Here is a 23204-nt window from a genome sequence, read left to right as displayed (position 1 = left end):
CCTCTTCCGTTGCTTCATACAAGATCTCTATCTTCTCCCAGATTTGCTTAGCTTACTCATAATGAATAATGTTATTGTACATTACATTATCAAGAGATTTAATTAATATGAGCTATAAGCCACTGTAAAGTGCAACCTTCTCTTTCTCTAGTTTAGTGTAGGTAGATGGATATTTTGGACCAAAGTATGCAGGATGCAGGAATGAACATGTCTCCATATATATGTTGATTCAGGAATCCTTTCCATAGGAATAAATGGTCCATGCCTGAGAATCTCAACATATATTGGATGGGCCATCCTGATGAACAACATCATTTTTTCCACAAGGTGTAGTTTACCTTGTCAAAGATAGGAATCTTAATACTACTAATCTTCTATGCACTCATACTTCCAAGATCTTAATCTGTTTACTTTCATATTTTGCTCTAATATCACTTGTAAGGTATGAAATGAAACATGGGGGGGATGTGTTTTCTTGGTTTTCAATCAATTATAAAAGTGTTTGGCTATTTGGAACAAAGCAGGTATAAGAACTTGTAGTGATAGAATGCTTAAATGTAAACACACAGGCAAATTATCAAAAACTCACTTGATTTATTAAAATCAAATTTGTTTTGCTACAAATATATGTACTAAAAAGTAAGAACTCAGCTGCAATTCTTGAGAGAGAATACAAGATATTTTCTAGATCTTTGTGTTACTTCTAAAAAAAGGACCCGTGATATGCTTTATAGATCGACATGCACGGGATTACAAAACTTGCACTATAATGTACTAACACAATTTCTAAAGTTATTTAATATATTTTCCATTTCTAGTGTTAGCAAATCTGTGCAGAAACTAATAGGTCTGTGACCCTCCTTTGTCCAGTGAATCTTGGCCCTTGATCTTGTATTCTTCAAGCTGTATTTGTAGTCTTTCCAATTAAGTGATATAATTGTTTGTTGACTGATAATCTTGAATCTTCAAGTTATCTGCATTCTAAATTATAAAGTAGTTTGTCGAGATCTCTTTTGTTCAGTAGAGATGTCACATATCGATAAGTAAACTGACTTATCGATATCTTGAGTTCTCTACATGTGTTAATGACTTGTCGAGGTCTCCAGTTCTCTACAAGTAGAATGACTTATCGGTGTCTCTAGTTCTCTACATAAGCTTTTGACTTGTCGATAACTTGAGTTCTCTACATGAGGATTTGACTTATTGATATCTCTAGATCTCTACATGAAGAATTGACTTGTCGATATCTCCAGTTTTCTACATGGCTTTTTTGAATTGTCTATATCTGAGTTCTCTACATACAGATTGACTTGACGATAACTATTGGGACTTCTCTACAAGTCATTTTAGACTTCTCGACATACTTCTCGATATTCATTAATCTGTGACTTGTCGATATCTGACTTAAAATATTTATTCCTTAGCTTGATGGCTGTTCATGGAAAAATCCTCTAGTCTAATCTACTTAAAATTTTTACAGACTCAATAAATATAATTACAGAATACAAAAATTAGATTATTATACAACTTATTCTTAGGGTTGTCAAGACGACTTAGTCTGGTTATGCGCAGGCATGTCTTGCACAACATGAGTTTATTTCGTCTCTATTATTGATGATTATTGGATCATTGGGTTGTTGTGTCTATTTTTTAATGAGTACACTACGCCATAGATGACCTATTTGCACATTTTTTCCCGATGTTGCCTTAGAAAACGTTGCAATAGGTATGAAATTATGGCCCTATCACAACACCCAAATTTTGGTGTTGGAATAGGCATAATAACATGCTGGAATAGCACAATAAATCTTTGGTGCTGACATATATGTCTTCTCTATTGCAACACATAGACCGTGTTGCCATAAGTAGTTGAATATTTTTTTAAATGAAATTTAATTTTAAATTTATCTTTAAAAGTAGTATATTTGAATAAAATAGTTTGTAGAGTTTTTTGGAAAGTGAAAACCCAAAATATAAACAAATTATTCTTATAATTATAGAAATTGAAATATTTTATTATAGTTTAAAATTAAATGAATATGTTTTTATAATTAATTTAATAAAACAAAAAAAATTACTTGATATCACTAAAATATATTAAAAAAATAACACCCTGTGGTACTATTACTTTTTCATAAATTAATTAATTTAAAAAATTAATGATAATATTCGTATGTATGATTTAAATAACATTATAAAATTTATAAAATTAAAAAAATGAATTGATAAGGTTTGGGCTGCTGACAAATTGGATTGGGCGGCTAAACAGATAGACAGAGGCGGGACAAAAGGAAAGGTAAAATAATTTTAGGGATTCATTTTCGTTTTATTTGGAAAAACTAGCCTGTCTCCTCTTTCTCTCCTCCTTCATTCACTGGCCCTATACAAGTTAAACTAATAAGCTGAGATAACTCTATGCTATACATTATCCGAGCGGCCGAGCCAGTGGACTTTCCGAACCCTCGACGAACTTTTGACCCACTGTATACTCACTCCCACACTTCTATATATTTACACGATCGAACTATCCATTTCTTTCTTGTAGTCAATTCGTCAAACACCTGGTGTGCACACTATTTGTCTACCGAGTTTGTGCTTTTCGTGAATCTAAACTTTAAAAAATGTCAAGACCCACATCAAATTTGATCATTCGATGTCTTTATCGCCATCTAATCTCTTCAAAATCCTCATTAAATTCCCACCTAATTGCTGATTCTACAGGCATTTCTCACTTTCTTGCTCACCAGCCTAAAGTAAAAACACACAATTTCACACCATGGATTCTTTCTGGTCAAAGAAATTATGGGTTGCCTTTATTTTCAAAAATCTTGAAAAACCCAGGCCCTCAATTGAGCCCAAAATCTAAATTCGGTTTGCTAGCGTTTAGGCAATTTTCAAAAAAGGGGTTTAATATGGAGGGAAATGCTTATGGTAAGTATGTAGAAAGGGTTGTTGAAAAACCGGTGAGTGTTGCGAAGAATGTGGTTTCGAGGTATAAGGAAGCTGCGGGTTGCAGATTGAGGCATTTTGGAAGAGGAATAGTTTGTTGTTTGTGGGTGCCAGTGGACTTATGGTGAGCATTTTTTTGTGGAGGGTTATGTTTGGGATTGCTAATACTTTTGTGGGGTTATCTGAAGGCATGGCGAAATATGGGTTTCTTGCTCTTTCTACTGCACTCGTTGCATTCTCTATGAGTTTTTCTTTCTCATTGTTAGTGTTTAGTACTGTTAGTTTGTGGTTTATTTTGGAATCAGTGTATGTTATCTGGGCTCGATGTTTGTCGTATAACTTGTATTAGAGGTTTATTGGAGTGTTGCAGACTCGCAGTGCTCTATTTATATTCCTAGTATATTTCTGTTGTCTACTAAAACTATATCATGGAAGAATTAAATCAGACCAGGTCCATGGCCACTTTTGTATGTCACCTTAAGTCAATGCTTTGTTGTTCATTATAGATTAGAGGTTTTGAGAAGAAGATGGAGAAATGGATGGGTGCTTGTGACTGTATTATAACAAAAGCTTTGACAGAGCATCGTAATCCAGATACACTGAAGAAACTTAACGATGTTGAGAAAGCAAAGAAAGATCTGGAGCAACAGGTGTATTTTGATCCAAAAATAGCAGCGAGGAGCAAGAGAAAGGTAATATTTTTTTTCTTTTAACCCTGTGGTTACCTGTATAATGCTACACTTCAATATGACCTGCTCCCTTTATAATGCTACATATTAATATAATCAGTTGCATGAGTGGTTAACGGATAACATGTTCCCCCAGGTAACGAATTTTTTAAGCAGCAAAAGTATCCCGAAGCAATTAAGTAGTACACAGAATCATTGAGGAGGAATCCAAAGGATCACAAGGTTTGTCAATGTCATAATTAATATGTTGTTAATAAATTGTGTTTATGTGAGTATGTGATAGAATTTTGTTGCATCTGTGACATCTACATGTGACTGACTTGTACAGGCATACAACAGCAAAGCAGCTTGCTATACAAAACTAGGGGCATTACCCGAGGGATTGAAGGATGCAGAGAAGTGTATTGAGCTTGATCCCACATTCGCCAAGGGATATACCAGAAAAGGTGCTGCCCAATTTCTCATGAAAGATTATGACAAAGCTTTGGAAACATATCAAGCAGGTTTGAAACATGATCCACACAACCAAGAACTACTGGATGGTGTTAAGAGGTACACTATCTTGACTGTCTTGAATGAAGACACCGTTTATTATGTAGCACTTTCACTGATTACTGTTTCAGTTGTGTTGTCATCTGTTTGGATATCCATGACAGATTTATATTTGGATTGCTTATTATGGAATGCTCTAGTTCTTGGAACCATTTATGGACAAATTGGTAGAATGTGGGATGGAGGAGTTGGTCAATGATACTTCGACTTCACTTCATGGGAAGAGTTTGATTATTCTTGATGGAGAACTAGTTGGTGTTTGTCAAGATTCAGCCTCATTTGTTGTAGAATTATGAGAAGTATGAGACACAGAAAAGAAGTACCAAGCCAGGTATCCTAAACCTTTTTTACTAGTGCCATGTCTGTTTTGGTAGGTTATTCTGGTTACCATTATAAGTTTTATAACGGATATCTCCATCAATTATGCTTATGTGTTGTTGTCTTTTTATGAGGTTCAGAGCTCTAGTGGTATTTAATTTAATTGATTTTGACTTAGGCCACCATGGAGAGTGAAAAGACGAGAAAAAATCTCACATTGTATCAGACGTAATATGCTACATTATTCGAATAAAAATCCTTGTGATGTGAAATATCCTTTTAATATAATTAAATAGGATCTTTCACATCATCAGGGTCTCTAAGCTTTATCCAAATGAAGTAGCATTTTACGTCTAATGCATTGTTAGATATTTTTTTCCCTACTGCTCTTGGAAGATCAACCTCGAGGAGTCCGAAAATTTGACAAACGTAGCAGCAGATTCTGTCAAGTTGATAGAAGCTATCAAGTGGTCTACTGATGTCAAACGTGACAGGTCCAACAAGTTTTATGAGTCTATTTATTAATTTTGTGTTGTCTTTATTTAGAACATTAGAATTTTGCGTATTACTCTGTTTTATAGACTGAAGGTTATTATTATTTATAGGTTTTGTCTGCAAAAGTTATCCGTACCAAGTCAACTGGTCAGCCAGAAGGCTATGGCTTTATTGAGTTTGTGAGTCGTGCGGTAGCTGAGAGGACTTTGCACGGGAATTCAACAGCCCGTAAAAGGTACAACTCAATGACTTTCTATCAGCCTTATGATATAATATTTATGTAAATTATGATACATTCAGACTGCTATTTTGTGCTTGAATTGATTTAGCTATTTTGTTTTGTTTCTTATTTTGTTGGCCTATGAATATAGGCTATGAGAATGTCAGCTGCTTTCTGCATTGCAGGATGGCTTCCTGTCTACTTATCTATGGTATGTTTTCTTGTTTTGATTGACAGTTAATTTAGGAAATTAGATTCTTGTACTTTAATAAGAAAAGCCATCAGACTTGTAGAGAGAATTGGGTTTTATACATTTTTATTTGTTTAACAGGATGTTGTTGAAGAAGTCGAAGAAATGTTAAACATGAAGCTCTCTGATGAAGTTGCCAAGGTTAAGAAGGTTCAAGACAACGTGTGCTTGGTCTTGCAGAAATTACTTGAAGCAAACCCCGGGTTGAACATTGACATGGCTCAGATTTATGGGACAATTTTAGGTGACACAGGAGTTGATGGTACTCCTCTTACCGGTGGTCGTAGCACTTATACCATTTGTTATCTCTCTTCTACGTTATTTTCGAAGACTTGTATGTTTTTGCGTTATCTTGCACGTTTATCTAAGATGCCAGTCTTCCAGTCATATCTGGTTTTTGTAGAATCCGTTTTAATGGTTGATTTGTCATGACTTGTATAAGACGCCCTTGGAAGTAATGTCGTAGTTTTCTACTTGCAACTACAAAGGAATATACCATTTATTCCACTTGGTGGTATCGAGTTTCATCATCTTTCAATATATGACTGATGTAATATACTAGAGATTCTTTACCATCGACGTCTTTAACAAGGACTGCGACCATTGTTTAATCATATGCGGAGAGGTATACTTTCAGGAGTTCACGAGGTATGTCTCTTGCTATAATTGGGGTGCTTATGAGGAATTCTTTTAATTCCTTGAAGCTGTTGCAGCAGTCATCATTCTATAAGATTTTTTTTGCTTTAGACTCTTCTTTAATGACTTGGAAGAATGGGTTTCATCTTTTTGACGCTTGTGGAAAAAAACATCGAAGTACGGTGATGGATCTTGTTAGCTTTTGGATTTCTTTTACAGTTGTGGGGTCTTTCATGTCTGTGATAGCCTTAATCTGAGATGAGGAAGCCTAAGAATTTTCTTGATGTCATGCCGAACGAGCATTTGGCTGGATTAAGTTGCATACTATGTTGTCTTGTATTCTCGAAAGTTTTTTGAAGGTCGATGATGTGAGTGGAAACCGTTTTAGATATAGCGATCATATCATCCACGTAGATCTCGATATTTTGACCTATCTGAGAACCAAATATTTTATCCCTCATTTGTTGGAAGGTTGCTACGGTATTAATCAATCCGAATGACATATTTTTGTAGCCAAAGACCCCTCTGTGTGTGGTGAAGGCTGTTTGTTCCCAATCTTCATTGTCCATTTAGATTTGATTATATCCGCATAAGGTATCCGTGTTATTCCCTAAACAGTACAACAAGAATTACATAAGGGAGGTTAAATGTAATTCTGGCTTCTTTTCAAAATTTTAAAATTGTTCTAACTTAATATATAACAATGTTTGATTTGTAATAGTGCGGAATGAAAGAATAATAGAAATCAAAATACTAAGTAATAAAACAAAAGCTTTAAAACTTTCTGGTGGATTTGAAAGTGTCCACAAGATATATATATATATATATAATATCAGATAGAGAACTCTGTGAATCTTTTGAATAGCTCACAGCTGCTTTACAAGTTGAACAAACAAAAACTACAGAGAAATTCTTACAGAATATAGCTTGATATTTTTCTCTAAAAAATAAGCTTGCTTAGTTAATTGTTCTACTTGCTACACTTGGTTTTTATATCACCAAGTTTACATGACAATAAGACAAGATAATAAAACAAAACTATATCTAGTATAACTCCATGCTACTTTATTACTCTATTCCAGCATCTTTGAATATCTTCTTAGTTGCATAAAAATGGTAATGCTTATTTGTTCTCTGAAACCAGTAATTAGGCTGCCATATTCCTTTTGCATACAATCAACCCATGTGACTATCAAGTCACTATCAACTGCTCTTTGAATTTGAACATCCGTTGGAACTTCATTGGATCATCCGTTGAAGCTGTAGTTGATCATTCGTTGATACTTTGTAGATCATCCGTTGAGACTATTTTCTTGACAGTTAACTCCATTTCACTTATACAAGATTACAAGGCATCATCAATTTTTAATTAACCAACCTATCTTGCATATCAATCTAGTAGTTAAAATGACCTAAACATTTCTCAGAAATTTAGTTCACTAAGCTTATACAAGTATGTAGAAATGTGCTACTACACTTATTTACATAAGCTACTCTTTCAACGGATAGTGAAAGTGATCATCCGTAGAAAGCTACAAATTCACTAAGTTAAATCTACTAAGGTGTTTTGTTTATCTTATCATCAAGTTCACAACATATTCTTAACAAATTGTAAGAACCGGGAAATTGCGACTGTTTTGTGTTATATAAAATGAGTATTATGTGATTTATGATATTATAAATTATGATTGATCAGAAAATGTTATCTGTTATGTGCTATGTATATGTAGTGTGGTACGGGAAATTTTTCGGCTATTATATTACGTGTTAAATGAGTTTATATTGAATATTAGGCAATCGAGAATCAATCTTAATAGCTGTTATTTTGTATAGAGTATTTGGCCTTATTTTGCATAATATGCCGTATACCATATTGATTTGCCGAACATCCAGTTAATTTAGAAAATATCTCGTTTTGTGAAAAATGATTTTTTCGGGATCCTACGGGTACTCAGAACCCCACAAAAATTATATTTTTAATTTTATAAAATTGTGGGACTGTTTAATATTCGATATTTTTGCATTTTTGGATTATTCGTAATTTTTGAGAAATTTTGACATATTTTTTGTATTTATTGGATTAAAAGTTATTCTCCGTTAATTATTAATTTTGGGCCAATTATTTTTATTAAATGATATAAGTAGGACCTAAATCATTTTGGGGTATTATTTTTGTAACTATAAATATAATTTAATTATCAGTGAATTACTCTTTAATTATATAAAAATCAGAAAAAATATTAAAAAAATCAGAAGATTCTCTAATATTAGGGTTAGGGTTTCAAGAATAGTTCTTGGAATCGAAGCATGATTTTGAGGTGATCTGGAAAGCAAATCATGTCATGTTTATAGTTAATCTGAAGCTCTTGAAGTGTACAATCCAATGCTTCTATCAAATCATAACTCAGGTTAGTAATTTTTAATTTCAAAATTTTATGGTTTATGTACAAATTAGGGATTTTTATTTCAAGGGTTATTAGGTTGTTTTAATGATTAGAATAGCTTCCTGATGTGATTTGCAATCGATTCATATATTTATTTACACCAAATGATTCCCGAAAGTTGTTAGCCGAGTTCAAGTTTTTTACCGAAATTTTGAACGATTTTATGAGTTTATTATTGATTGTTTGTTAATTATGATCATATGATTAGACTATACGTGATTCAAGCTTTATTTTGTGATATTAAGTGTTCGATTTGGTATAGAAATAAGCAAGTTCAAGTTTTGGCAGGTTTTATTTCAAGGTCGCAGGAATTCAGTGCTAAACTCGTCGGAAACGACGACGTAAAGATCGTCTATTGATGTTGGTACAATTTTTGAGAAGATGGGCACGTGTTGTATGTAACCGTGCAGAAAAACTAATGGAATTGTATCGTTTTGGGCCAAAACGGACCGTGGCAAAAAATAAAGGTAATTAAAAATTCAATTAGTAATATTAATTGAATTATTCTTATTTTATACATAATAAATAGACCGTTTGTCCGTTTAATACGAAATGAACGCGTCCAGAATCAGGAAAATATTCTGCTTCTCTTAAAAATACTTTCGAAACATAAAATATTTCGTTTCGAAAGGTCGCTGGAGTTTGTAAACGTTTTTGAGTCACATAACTATCGAAAAGTCATATTTTGACTCGATTTCAATTCTAAACATATCGAGTCGAATTTTTTGACAAACCGAATCATATGATACATGAATTATGTGATATGTGCTTTACATATTTACGTGTTACATGAATTATGAGTCCACGTGTCTTTTAAACTTTATATGATTAACTATGATCCTTATCTGTTATTATCGGTTGGGTAGACAAATAGGATAAACGTATAGACTAGACAATTATATATTGTCGGTTAATTGAAATAGTATCTTTTTTGATATATACATATAGTTTGAGGCATTGAAACCCAAACAGTGATAGTAAAAGTAAATCCTGATTATGTGTGGTAAATGAGACGAGTGGATACATAATAGAGGTGGACATAGAATGATGATTGAAAGTTAGAAAGTGGATCAATTGAGGCAAGTATTTCTTCCCTATTCTAAATTTAAAATAGTTAAATATTTTATATTTCGCTACAATAAATCTTGATTATGCAAGTATCTCTTTTTCTTGTTCTTTTATTATGAATTATGGTCTCTTGATGCTATACCTATTGTTCTGGGTTATTTGCGAACCCTGAATCATGATGTTATAATCAAAATGGTTTAGCATCAAAATACTCTACGAACTGGATGGTTACGATAAGAGCCAGGGATGGACTGGACCCTAAGGGCCAGGGATGGATCATACCCTATGATTTATTAGGCCAAAGCGTTTGGGTACCCAATATGATGGTGGGTCTATGCGGATGGGCATATATCCATGCTATATTCTGACTGATCAGCAGAGTATAGTACATATATTGGTTCTAGTGTCCATTTTAATTTATTGTTGATCTCCATTAACGATATTCTTTCTTTGAAAGTTTTATGATTACAAAACTAAACAAAGAATTGATTCAAGAGATGAATCAGTGAACTGTTCGTTGATTTTGATCTATGATTGAAGGCTGATAAGGACCGATGTCTTGTTCTCTCAATTGTTAAAATAAATATGTTTATAAAATCATTTAAAGATTGTTTTTGGGAGTTTCTTTTGATAATGATACCTGTAAACTAATTACGATACTTGCTGGCCATTTTTGGCTCACTCTTCCTTTGTTAATTCTTATTTCTTTCAGTATAACATGAGGATAAAAGTAAATAGCTCACAATAGGCAGCAAAAATGGAGAGATCCCAGCAGCAAGAAGTTGAAAATATCAGAGTAAATAAGACAAGGAAGTTGGTAAAGAGGTAATAAAATATGAATTAGTGTTATAGAAATTTAGATGTTCAGATTCTTGTTTCATACCATAACTTGTAAATGATCCGGAATTGAGGGATCATCTGTATATTTATTTTAATATACACGTTTATATTATTTAAAGTTGTTTGGTGACACCCAATCCTGATCCCGGATTTGGGGGATGTTACAGCTGGCATAAGAGCCACATGTTATTGGTCCCTGAAATAAGAATAGGTGGAAGTTAAGATAAGATTGATATGTCATAGAAGATAGGAAAGACCTTAAGTAAATTTATGTTGGGTTGAGTTAAATTTTTTGGATATGATGTGATATTGTTTACTAAGATAAGATGCTTTAATAGGTGTGGGGCGAATATATTAATGCTATAGATATACGAAGTAACTAGACCCTAGTTCCAAGGAATCGATAGCTCGATAGATATTGGGTAAAATACCCTAATTTTCATATGGTTTAAAATGGATGTGAGATTGATTCTTTTAAGAATTTTGTAAAATAAGAGTCCGACAAGTTTTAGTATGATTCGGTTTAGGATCGTGTAGTGGAACATAGCTATTAGTCTTTAGCCAAGCAAGTCAAGCGGAGAGTTAGAGCTGCCAGTTTTAGAGGTACTCTTAACGGTTGACCCTAGATATTTTTGTGAGATGTTCTTATTATTGTCAATCACTCCTATTACTAGTACAAAAAGTGTCATACGCGTCTGTTAAAAAAGGTCATATACGTCTATTTTCAACAGACGCGTATGGAGGAGTCGTATCAGCTCTGAATCATATGCGTCTGTTGAAAACAGACACATTTAAATATTAAGTATCTGTTCTTAACAGTCACATAAAGTGTTGGCGAGCCGCAAACAGTGTTATTTTATGCGGCTGTTAACACTTAGAAGATGCATAAACTTTATTGCATCAGGTTGGAACAGATGCATAATAATATATAACAACTATATAAACTTAATAATTTGCGTCATTTGTTAGACAACAGACGTAAATAGTATACTTTATGCGTCTTCATATAACAGACGCAATTGTACATTTTTTTTAAAAAAATCAGCCACATTTTTACTAGCCATCTGCTTTTCACAATAAATCGAAAAGACACCGAACGTTATAATTATCAAATTCTTAATAATTCTACCAATTCAACAATCCAATCACACAATATTAATTAACTTCTGTCTACACTTGATACATTGGATGAAAATTACTAAGACTCCATATAGTTGGCGCAGACAAGAACCAACATGCAACAACTAATAACTAAAAAGTCCACTAGCCAAATTTTAACTCTCCTATAACAAGAACTCTCCCATAATAAGATCATCATCCATTTAGCAGCCATCAGCGAACATGAAATGAACATAATGTTCACAACACATTGAAAAAAACTGAAAATTATTAAAATACAGAAGTTAACTCAGATTAAAATGGAAGATTACTAAATCATTCGAAACATAGAAAAACATTACAAATTATAAAACTTAAGCAAAGTACATAAAATAAATTAGTTACCACTGGCACCTATAATATATTACTACTGGCACCTATACACTATCTTTCTATTTTCAGAGAAACTTTTGACATGGTTACTCAAATTAGTTAATTCTTTTTCTCAAATACTCTATCTATACAGGGCTACAGCATATCCTAGACTTATAAATAATCATTTGGTTTTCTGTGCAAGGAAGCAATTGTAAGACTATTCTATTTTTTGCATAAAACAATCTAAATTAGTTGAACTAAAATAGTTATATCGCATAATCTACAGGCCTGAGCACAAAAATTTCAGAGGCATATTATTAAGGCAAAGAACTACGTGTGTAATGATTTAAATGTCAACCAATTATGACTCTATGTCAATCAAAATACATTTGTAATACTCAATCAGAATAATGAAAATTTTATAGTAGTTCAAACATAAATAATAATTATGATTTTATCTCCTGATGTGTTTAGTGATTACCCAAAATACACAAAAGGCTAATTTAGGAATTTACAAACAACTTCTTGATATAAAAAATCAATATATTAGTTTTTTAAAGCTTTCGATATATTGGCTAAAAACAAGGCAATGAGGCTACATAACAGAATTTTCAAAATGAGCCTTCAATTTATGCTAATTAACTCATTTTCTGCATTTTCAGTTGTAACCAAATTTAACAGGAATATGGTCTAGATAAAGGGCTATAACTTTCATTTGTTGTTTCGAGTATATAGATGTTTCTAAAGGTCTCAAAATGATATCTCCTGAAACAGATCCAAACATTGAGAGACTATCAAATGATGTTTCTAAAGAATTTACATTAGTTGATTAGAGAATATTTCAGACCAATGAATTTTGAAGGTTACTCTTTGTTAAACTCGAGTCACCTCTCCATCAATTATATATAATTTTCTATTTTTTTGCTCTTGCTCTTAGTTTTAGAAAGGAGCTGCAGACTTGCACCCTCTCAAATGGGAGGATGCACAAGAAGAAATTAATGTATACGTTAACACTGATATTATTTCCTTCATAGATTTTTAGCTGCTTGCAATAACATTTTTCCAGACATGTAAAGGAGCAGGTTTATGAAACAATTAGCTTATTAGTCATTATGGACAACATATTATCTTTAACTAGAACTTACTCATTTATGTACTTAATTACATTAAACCTTGATCCGAATTTTAAATCAGATCGGATATCCGGTTTCTTAATTCAAATTGTAGAGTATCGTGTGCAGAACTAAAAACAATTTTAAAAATTAGCAATAATAAAGCTGATTTTACTGGGTATTATGTGTAGAGCTTTCTTGAATTTATTTGATGGGTCAACCACTAACTATCACTTTTTTCAGTTTTCCATTTTATGCAAACAATAGGATTTAAAAGGGTAGTTCAGTCCAAACTTTACAATTAAACACTTAGTTAAGCAAAAGAATGTCATGCAAATTAAAGCGTCAAATCTGAATATTTTACAAATGGAATCTTTTTTCACATGAAACGAACACAACAAATATTCATTAAGGGAAGATACCTTGTCCAGAGTGAAAGCCCTGGTTGTAGACACCTTCAGCCTATATCCAATCCAAAATAATAAAAGTAAGAATATAAGCAAATTTTAAACTCATGATCTTAGTCTTTTAATATGAAAAAGAAAGAGAGAACATGGTAAGCTTCTACCTACAAGCAGCTGTGATCACCTACACTTCACCTTCAGATTTCTCATCATCCAAGCAAATCGCAGCAAAATATTTGTTATTCTCATCCATGCTATGTTTCAAAATTTTATCTGGAAGCTTGACCCTCTCAGAATTGATAAACCTCACCTTCAAGGTACATAACAAAATAAGTGTTAGTAAAAGAATGTGTATAGTAGTCCTCGTAGGAGGGGATATGTTAATACCAAACAAGCAGGATAAGTTATTCGACAATCAGGAAGCCCGCGAAACAAATAACTGCTTGGTCTAGCCTTTCCTAAATAAATGTAATCATCTTCAGATATTGAAGACACCTCATATGCCTCAAGCATCAATTGATGTCGATCAAGGATTCCATGGGACTATATGAGTACTTGGTCAATATAACAGTTAGACATCTGCAATAAAAACTAAAAGACATGGCAATTTTTATAAATATTTTCATTAATAAATATTTTTTATATATTTAAAACGAGGAAACTAAAAATATATATAAAGCAGGCATGAAGTAATTAAGACATTAATCCACGTACTTGGGAGTCAAAAATCCATGTAACAGCTCGAACTTGGGCATTTTCATTATAGGAAGATAATGTATAGAATATAACGATATTACTATAACTGTTATAGAAGAATTGTAATTTAATGTGTTTAGGAAGCAGATAGCTAATGTGTGCAAGGTGTATAAATAATGTAAAAGGGAATAAAACAGTGAAACTGTGCAGCAGGTACGTATTAGGGGATAAAAAATTGATGGTCAGTGGATCATAAAGTAAGTAATATTTAGTTATCAAGAACATAAAACAAATAATGAGATGAAACCATTTAAAAATAAAGAAGAAGAAGAAAAAAGGCATATAATTATTCTATATTTACAATTCTAGTTTAAAACTATGATCACAAAAACTACTGCGACCTGGAATGAAAAATCTAAATTTTCCCCAATTCTACATAATCTTATGCAATCGAAAATAAGAAAAATGCAAAGAAAATGGCACCAAGTAGTCATAGATCTACAAACAGTAAATAACTTATGTACCTTTTCATTATAATTCAAGAAATTCTAAAAAAATGACGAAATTCTATGGATATCCTAAATGTTGCACTAAGGAACAAACATTTGATGTAAAAAGGATTATTCTTGATCACAGTAACTAAAACACACACACACAAATATATATATATATATATATATATATATATATATATAGAGACACAATAAAAAAGTATACTTACAGGATCCCTGTATACCAGATACACCGGAACTTCTTCTCGATTAACAAACATAGCTTCTGCCATAACCGGACCTACCAAAACACACACCACATATATCATAGAGGGCGGGAGGGAGAGAGAGAGAGAGGGAGAGAAAGAGAGAGAGAATACCTATAATCGAACCAAGATGGAGATGCAGATCCAATAGGCTTATACTCGGATGAACAAATTAAACAGACGGAGGAAGTTTGAGTTATCAATTGGAAGAAATCAGATGAAGTCATAAAATTAGGGCTCGTGGTCCGGGAAGTGGGAGTGAAATATCGGGGTGCAAATGGGGAGTGGGCTGTATTGGTTTACTAGAGTAATAGACCCGACGACTTTAATTTTTAAAACTTAGTTTTTAATTTATTTTTTATGCGTCCCGCATTAACTAACAGAGGTGTATGATTGCGTAACAGACATATGTAATAGACTTGTGTGTCTGTCATACTTTAACAGACATATAATCATATAAGTTACATATATTTGCGTCCGTTATATTCATAACAGTCGTATAAAATTACTTTATATGTCTATTTTCTAAAAATGGACGCAAAAATAGAGACGCGTTTGACACATTTTGTATTAGTGTATGGCACTGCGCAAGGAACGACACCGTCACCTTACTAGGATACTTAAAAATTGATAATAAAATATGACCTTCTCTATGAGCAGAATGTTAAATTGCGTCGATGGGACGTAATTATGATATCAAAAATGATGATGAGAGTATCAAAGATCATACCGGATAATATCATTAGAGTTAGAGCTACGAGTAAGATAGTATGCAACGATAAATGACGTTTTCGTCGACTAATAAAGGCGAAATGGACCCAATAAGGGGTAGAAGATATACTAAGTGGATAGACTCTCATGTGGCCATTTCCTTAATTTGGTACCTTGTTGTGGTTGAGGGGGAAAATAACCAACTCATATAGTAATGACGACCGGGTGTGTGATTTTCAAAATTTTAAAATAAGTTTTCGATAAAGATTTTCTTAACAAAAATTCTAAAATTTCTTTAAACAGAATGAGTTTTAAAATTTGGTTGTCAAATTACTACTTGGGTTTCTTCTTTGTTATAAGCATTAGATTATCCGGAAGAATATTTGTTCTAGACTCAGTATTGTTAATTCAGAGGGCCAAGTGGACCCGCTATTAAGGAGAAGTTTAAAATTTTCCCGACAGAAGAATGCAAATCTTGTTTAGCGGTATCAACAATAGAATCAACTTGCGGAAACATTATTTATCCAATTTATGAAACTATTGAAGTTTAAAGGATTTGTTGATTCAAAAGAAGCCAAGCCAGCGTATGATCGAATAGGATTGAGAAATTTCCAGATTTTTGAAGAAGAATATTTTTACTATCAAAAGAATCGATGTGTAGTATGATCAATGGTTATTCTACCTGGTATAGACAAAATTAGAAATTATGAATGTAAATCCCGTAAGAAAGCGCTTATGTTCGAATTATTAAAGTATCGAATGTGGAGGCACGATGCTAAAAATACAAGATTTAATAAGTAGGAATTTATAGTTATTCAATATATGAAGTCATTTCCAGAGTATTTTCCGAAGTTACTAAATAACTTGGATTTGGGATCTATTGATCGAACGAGACTTGAAGGTATATATAAGTGAAATATGGATGGCGACCAACGATATCATTCTTTTCTATAATACGACATCGTATATTCTCCTTAATTCTTGAATAAGTATAAACCTTCTTTTATTAATAAGTTTTATGAGGTAATAAGGGAAATAAGGTTATTGTATCCCTTTCAAATAATTCCTCCTTCAAAATTTTGCTTTTTGATTGAGACAAATAGTGTTATGGTGTGACGCTTTGTCGGATTGATGAAGAGTCTCGTGGGACGCCACCTAATCGTGTGCTGTATACCATATAGTATGAAAGACTGACCATCTTAAGTACAAATATGATTGTCTAATCCATATCCAAATCATCATTTATTCTTTCTTCTTTAACCATAATTTATTGACTTATTGATCCTTCCAATTTTTTCATTGCATTATTGTTGTTCTTTACAAAGTTATCTAATCAGAATCATATACACAAATTCCCTTCTTATGTAAGGTCAATTCTTTGAGTGTTTGAAAAAAGTGAAATAATCACGCATAGTAGATGGAATTACATGTTGAGTATAGATATGATTGCAAGCTAATATACAGTTGACATTTACACGCAAAGAAGAATATGCAGATAACGTGGTTGTTATGAAGACATCAAATCAAAAGCAGATATATGTTATACATGATTGTTTTGTTGTGATAATTTTAACACAACGCTATATTGTGTTAACATGATACATTTCAAGTTTAAGATTTTGGCGTGAAATGGATTAGTTAGTGAACTGTATTAGGTGAATTAACCATAGAAATAAGAAAGTAAAGTTGCGTACACCAGAAAAGGCAAGCAATTGATTGGACAACAGAAGCAATTGAAAATAATTCTTAATAATAACCCAGACAAATGATTAATATGTTAAGATGGCGAAGCATACCTTAATCATGTGGGAGATGCTTGTTATGAAGGTTTGAGAATTGAAGAAATTCTAATTATAAATAGATTTTGAATGTGTTCTTCGAGAAATTATTAGGCTTTCCAGCTTAAATAAATGGGTTATGGTAAACTTGACACTAGGAACTTAGCCAGCGATGAAGGTTTCGTATTGAAAGACATAAGTAGAAATGAGGAACTAGCGATTCAATTGTGAAATATTTTAAAAAGTAATGCTTTAAAACCAATTGAATTTTCACTAGATTATGGTAGTGTTGGATGAGGCCATATGTTGTTTATCAGGAGTTGAACAAGTTGACTAATATGAATAAGTATATATTATCAAGGATAGAGGATTTGTTTGATCAGTTAAAAGATGCAGTATAGTTTCTTAAAAAGTAACTACATACGAGTATTAACTGTGACGCCCTCAATCTCGGGGTTAGGAAATGAGGACCCACACACCTTTAATCTAATAATTAAATAAGCATAAACCCTGATTAACTACTAACAAGATCAAACAGGATAAAGTATGAGACAAGATTACAACTACCAATCATAAAATAAAACTTACAACCCCAAAATAATTTTAAATATACATAGTCGATCCCGGCTTGGAACTGACAGATAACCCATTATATCTTTACATCTTTCTGACTAAGTGCTTTCTCACTCAAAAACACCACTACCTGCTCTGGCAACCGGAAGCCCTCAACATGGTAGGGACCACCAGGTACGCTCTTAGGAGCAGTGTGCCTAAGCCTGACCATCTTCTTGCTTAACTGCCATGGTTAGATTAAAACAAAACATATTAGTATAAAACTTAGCAAGTAACTATAAAACAGTTCTATAATATAAAATCCACAATATACTTTACCAATCTCAAGGAATTCTATTATATTTGTTCTAGGTGGCAGATTTCCGTCTTTTGGGCTATGAAAGGGGTTATGAAGGAAAGATGTAGGACTTTCAAGGAACAAGGCTCGAAGCAGGGTGAAAGCCGATATTCATCACAAATCATTAAAGGATCAAAACAGATCTTTCAGAAAGGAAAGCAACAATATTTCACTTTATGGAACCAATTAAATGATCAACAGATTAAAATCACGGTTCACAAGCTTTAAGCTTCAAAATATCACAATTAACTCTTTTCAGAGCAATATAAACCATTTTGATTTTTCAAGAACCAATTACTGAGCATGATGTTTCAATTCCATTTTAAATAAACATTATAGAACCCTTGATTGGATTACTTTATCTTTTTATTTCATTATAATACGGGTGATCAGCCCGTACCGACCTCCATCCGGTCTTTAAGGTACCAATCGGCATAATTTCAGCCTTAAATTGGACTAGCCCCGCTAGCCTCTTATCATGACTGGACTAGTCCCACTAGCCTCTTACGTCCCAATCCAATCCATCAGGAATTCGTTTTGAAAACCTTGAGTTGGAAAAATAGGTTTTTCTAAATTCATTTTATCATTACAAGAATATGAAATCATTCGGACTCTTTCAAGTCGAAACTCATTCTTAGATTCAATTTCAAGAATTCAAGTTAAGGAAATCAATCAAGGATAAACAAGATGAAATTCTATGGGTTTCGAATCAATGATAACAAGGTACTAAAGTTAAAAGAATCAGACTGTTCCAAGGATCGATAGGGAAGATGGTGATCACAGAATATGGAATCATTACGAAGGGTTCATAAAGGTAATTATAGGGTTTATAATAGTTCATGGCATAACAAATAAGTTGAGCGGAAAAGATAGGTTACCAAAGGGTTGAATCAATAAACTTATTAGTAGCAGTTTTGCAAGATAAAAAATAGGGTCTCAATTCAATAACAAGGTTTCATTATTTTAACAGTTCAATACTCTACATGATATGAACAACATTCTTGCTATAACCATTTACACAAGTAATTAGAGTTACTTGCCTGAATTCGCTTTCCTGTTTCACAAAGGTTGAACTACTGCCACCTAGTATACCTTTCCCTTTCCTAGTTTGAATGCCCTCACGAGCCGAATCTACAATCAAAACCAAAACCTCAATTAGTTTCTCAACTCTCGTTCCCGGAACGTTCACTCAATTACGATAGCTCGATTATACTCTTGACTCAAATGTACGAGTATAGCTTATACACATAAGCACATAGCATATCATATACTATATTCTTAAGATTTTCACCTTTATATACTCGACAATCGACTTATAAACATCCTTATCTCGACTCGAAATCAAATCGTACTCTATATTAGTACACATAGCTCCTTATACTTGAAATTCTTATACAAATAAACAAACGAAAAAACTTATAATGACAACCATAGTTAACACAGATCAATCATTCCCTTTCTATTATACTTTAATTCGAATCAACATAGCAAATTGGGCAAAAATCTCACATACAATCCTTAACTAATCTCCATGATCAATTCAAGCACTTAAATTAGAATGTGACCTTTTAAATACTATAAACCATTCGGCCTTTCTATAAACACCTCCCAAATTCAAGCAAATTTTCGTACCAAATCCATAAAACATATAATTAATCAAACCTTCACTTAATCCAACTTAATATTTCCAATTAAACAACTATATCATTCGAATTTTCAAGAACAACGACATGCATTTCAATTTTTGATTTCATACATAGCATGCAAGAATCTTTCCATGGTTTAATCCTAAATTCTAATGAATCCAAGCAAGAACAACACACCAATTTACTTCTTCTTTCTTTATCAATAAAATTCGAACCAAGGCAACTTATAATCTCATATTTATACTCGAATTTCTCATCCCTAATTCCATTAAACACTCTATTTAACTTATCATCTTCAAACAACCATCAAACAATCATTTTGATCAACTATAATCAATTCATTCTTGATAAACCAAAGCCCTATGCGGCTTCTACATCACATAAACACATGCATGGTCTAATTTAGCTTTAAATTCATCTAATCATTCAAACCAAATCATAATTTATAGACTTAAATTTTAACAACTCATTCCTACCAAGTAATTATCAACTTTACTCAAAAAATCAAAACCCTTTTTGAATTTCAAACAAACCAAGCATGCAAAGACAAAATAATCGATTAAATACTATAGTTCAGTGTTTAACATCTTGCTCACCACCGGTTCACCGGAGTTCATCACCGGTGGCGGTAGCATCTCGGTGGTGCCCCCATTCGGGGGTTTCCAACCATCAACCACCAATTTTCTCAAGTAATACACACATGCAAACACATATCTTCACTCTAAATCATTTAAGAACAAAAACCCTTTTGTTTCCATGAAAACCGAATTCAAAACCACCAAATCCAACTTTGGTTTTTCTCAAAAACTTGAAGATAGTGACATGCATGTATGTATATAGGTAGATATCACAAAATCTCACACAATCATGGTTCTATAACCGAAAAAGAGTGAAGAACAAGTGAGAGATTGAAGAGAGAGTGTACCGAGAGTGAGAGAGAGAGAAATCCCGAGAGGGATGAAAAAATGAGAGAAAAAGAAAGAGAAGAGAGAAGCTCGGGTGAAAAAGAAAGAAAAGAGGGGGTGGGTGTGATTATATACTACCAAGGGAGGGGTAGTATGGTAATTGGGTTATCTTGTTTCCGATTTGCTTTTTATTCTTAAAAGAAAACAATTTTGATCTGCAAATATCTCTCTCGAAAAAGATGAATTTGATATGAATGATAATTTTAAAACGTAAATCTCGAAATTAGCTTTCCAACCATTATTCATAATAAGATTTTGAGCGTACGGTTGATTTTTTATGATTTTTACAAGTTTGCGCCAATAATAACATTTTATCACATAAAAATCAATTTAAAATACAACGACCAACAGATAAATCCGTACATCATTTTTAAAAAGTCTCTAGGACTATTATGACAATAACAGAACAAATCCCATACTTTTATCTTACTCAGATAATTTTATAAAAATGCGCGAAGGTTAAATAAACCTTTATTTAACTCAAACAATTCCCCTTAAATTCATAAAAACGTCAACATATCACGTAATCATGCATACAGACAAGTGAGCATACATACGAACACATCTCAACTCATGTCTGATCATAAAATTGTCTTTCTTTAATCTTTATTCTTTTCTACGCGTACTGGGTCTCGTTCAGCCTGACGGCCCGACGCTCAGCGTTTCAATTACGCTTCTCATTATCATTATCGACCGACACGACACTAGGATGAAATACTTTATTTAAATATTCTTTTCACACAATCATACATATTTCATATTTTATATATACTTTAATCCCTTATTAGTACGGGTTCCGTTCTACCTGACGGCCCGACCACAAAGCTCAACTCCTAAGCTGACTCTTTAAATTGGAACGCTTTTATTTATGCTCCTAGATTCTAATATACAATAACGATAATTAACCATCACTTAATCATATAATCATAATTACTTCACATAAATCACACTTTATTGACTTAATTACGTCGCAAAATTCTCAGTCGTCACATTAACGGTAGAAAATAAGATTAAAAGATATCATCAAAACAGAATTATGAACAGGTATAAGTAATATGAATTGTTAATTAGAGCGCTTGGATTGAAACATGAAATAGAAGAATTCTGGAATAAATGAATAATTTTTTTGAGAAATAGTAGAATAATTTTGTATTCATTGGTGAAATTCTGTTATATTCTGAAAAGAATGATGAAAGGTACGGGTGTAATGATTAATTGTTCGTTATGATTTTAAGTTGTATTAAAGGTTTTTGTTGTGCTGGTTAGTAATATATATGGTTATCAGTATGTTACGTGTTATAGTATTGTGAATTGATAAGTTTGGATGATAGCAGTTGATTGATATATTCGTTGGTGATTTTGTTGATTGTTGGTTTCGGCTTAAGTCCGACTGGAAGTCAATAATATAGGGGAGATGCTGCCCAAATTTTTCTAAAAATATTACACTTTTAAAACACGAAGTGTACTTCTATGTGTTATTGATATTCTTGTGTGATACTCCAAATGATTGCGATCTCGGTTCTGGAAAAAAGGCTTTTATAGAAAACCCGACTTCATATAATTGGTCATTGATTTTATTTAGCTAGTCATCACTTGGTTCAATTGATCAAATAAATAGAGTTAGTTGATTAATTTATCAACTGATGATCAGTTAGATGGAAATCGATTCCAATTAGATTAAGTTAATTTCCGATGCGACTTACAGATCTGAAATCCAAGCGATTAGGGGTTTGGGGAGAGAGAGAGAGAGAGAGAGGAAATCAGTAAGATTTAGAAGATGAATGAAATACGGTGATGTTACCATAAGTTTGTTCGAGACTTTGTCTAATTAGATATGCCCTTTTACAAGAGACAATAAAAATGAAAAGTTTATTTGTACATGCAAGTGAGAAGAACGTATTCAAGAATTAAAGGTTCAATATAAAATCTAGGAGAAGGAAGAAGGAAATAAAAAGGAAGGCAGATGAAAGAAGAGATTGGTAACTTTACTAATGTGGATGTTGTTAGGCAATGAATGGGGTTTAATCATCTACAATGATATTTTACATGAAGAATTTGGTCGTATATCTATGCAGAACGATAAAGTAATGATAAATAATCTGATTTACCAAAAGACTCACGAATAAAAGTATTCAACATATGGTAAAAGCTGGCAGTGATAGTGTGTAAGTTGAAGATGTGGAGGTATTGTGTATTTAGGAAAAAAGTATATAATTTATACAGGTCCCAGTAATTTGAAATATATTTTCATTTTGAGAAAGTCAAATATGAGACATTGGATAGTGGAATGG

At 32.6% G+C, this 23204-nt stretch overlaps 1 protein-coding gene across 4 annotated transcripts; it reads left to right on the top strand.

The window, feature by feature from the left end:
• The first annotated feature begins 3772 nt into the window (after positions 1-3772).
• On the top strand, positions 3773-6373 carry LOC141720712 (uncharacterized). Of its 4 annotated transcripts, none has more exons than XM_074523326.1 (7): positions 3773-3860; positions 3967-4190; positions 4295-4521; positions 4687-4995; positions 5114-5238; positions 5375-5434; positions 5555-6373. In XM_074523326.1, exons 6-7 carry the CDS (start codon positions 5378-5380, stop codon positions 5903-5905), a joined length of 408 nt encoding a protein of 135 aa, XP_074379427.1. In that variant the 5' UTR covers positions 3773-3860; positions 3967-4190; positions 4295-4521; positions 4687-4995; positions 5114-5238; positions 5375-5377; the 3' UTR covers positions 5906-6373. The 4 variants fall into 4 exon arrangements, with proteins under 4 accessions (XP_074379427.1, XP_074379420.1, XP_074379408.1 ...); XM_074523319.1 differs by having other exon boundaries at positions 4687-5002; XM_074523307.1 differs by having other exon boundaries at positions 4687-5238.
• The last annotated feature ends 16831 nt before the right edge of the window (positions 6374-23204 follow it).

The sequence above is a fragment of the Apium graveolens genome, chromosome 1, assembly GCF_009905375.1.
Source record: "Apium graveolens cultivar Ventura chromosome 1, ASM990537v1, whole genome shotgun sequence".
Classification (NCBI taxonomy): Eukaryota; Viridiplantae; Streptophyta; class Magnoliopsida; order Apiales; family Apiaceae; genus Apium; species Apium graveolens.
Note: the sequence above shows the minus strand (reverse complement) of the source record. Positions and strands in the feature narration are given on the sequence as shown.

What these genes read in the sequence shown, in the direction of transcription:
- LOC141720712 (XM_074523326.1), top strand. Translation starts at nt 5,378, where the DNA reads ATGAGAATGTCAGCTGCTTTCTGCATTGCAGGATGGCTTCCTGTCTAC. An exon ending in TTCCTGTCTACTTATCTATG is followed by an intron (nt 5,435 to 5,554) that starts GTATGTTTTCTT and finishes TTTGTTTAACAG; the next exon opens with GATGTTGTTGAAGAAGTCGA.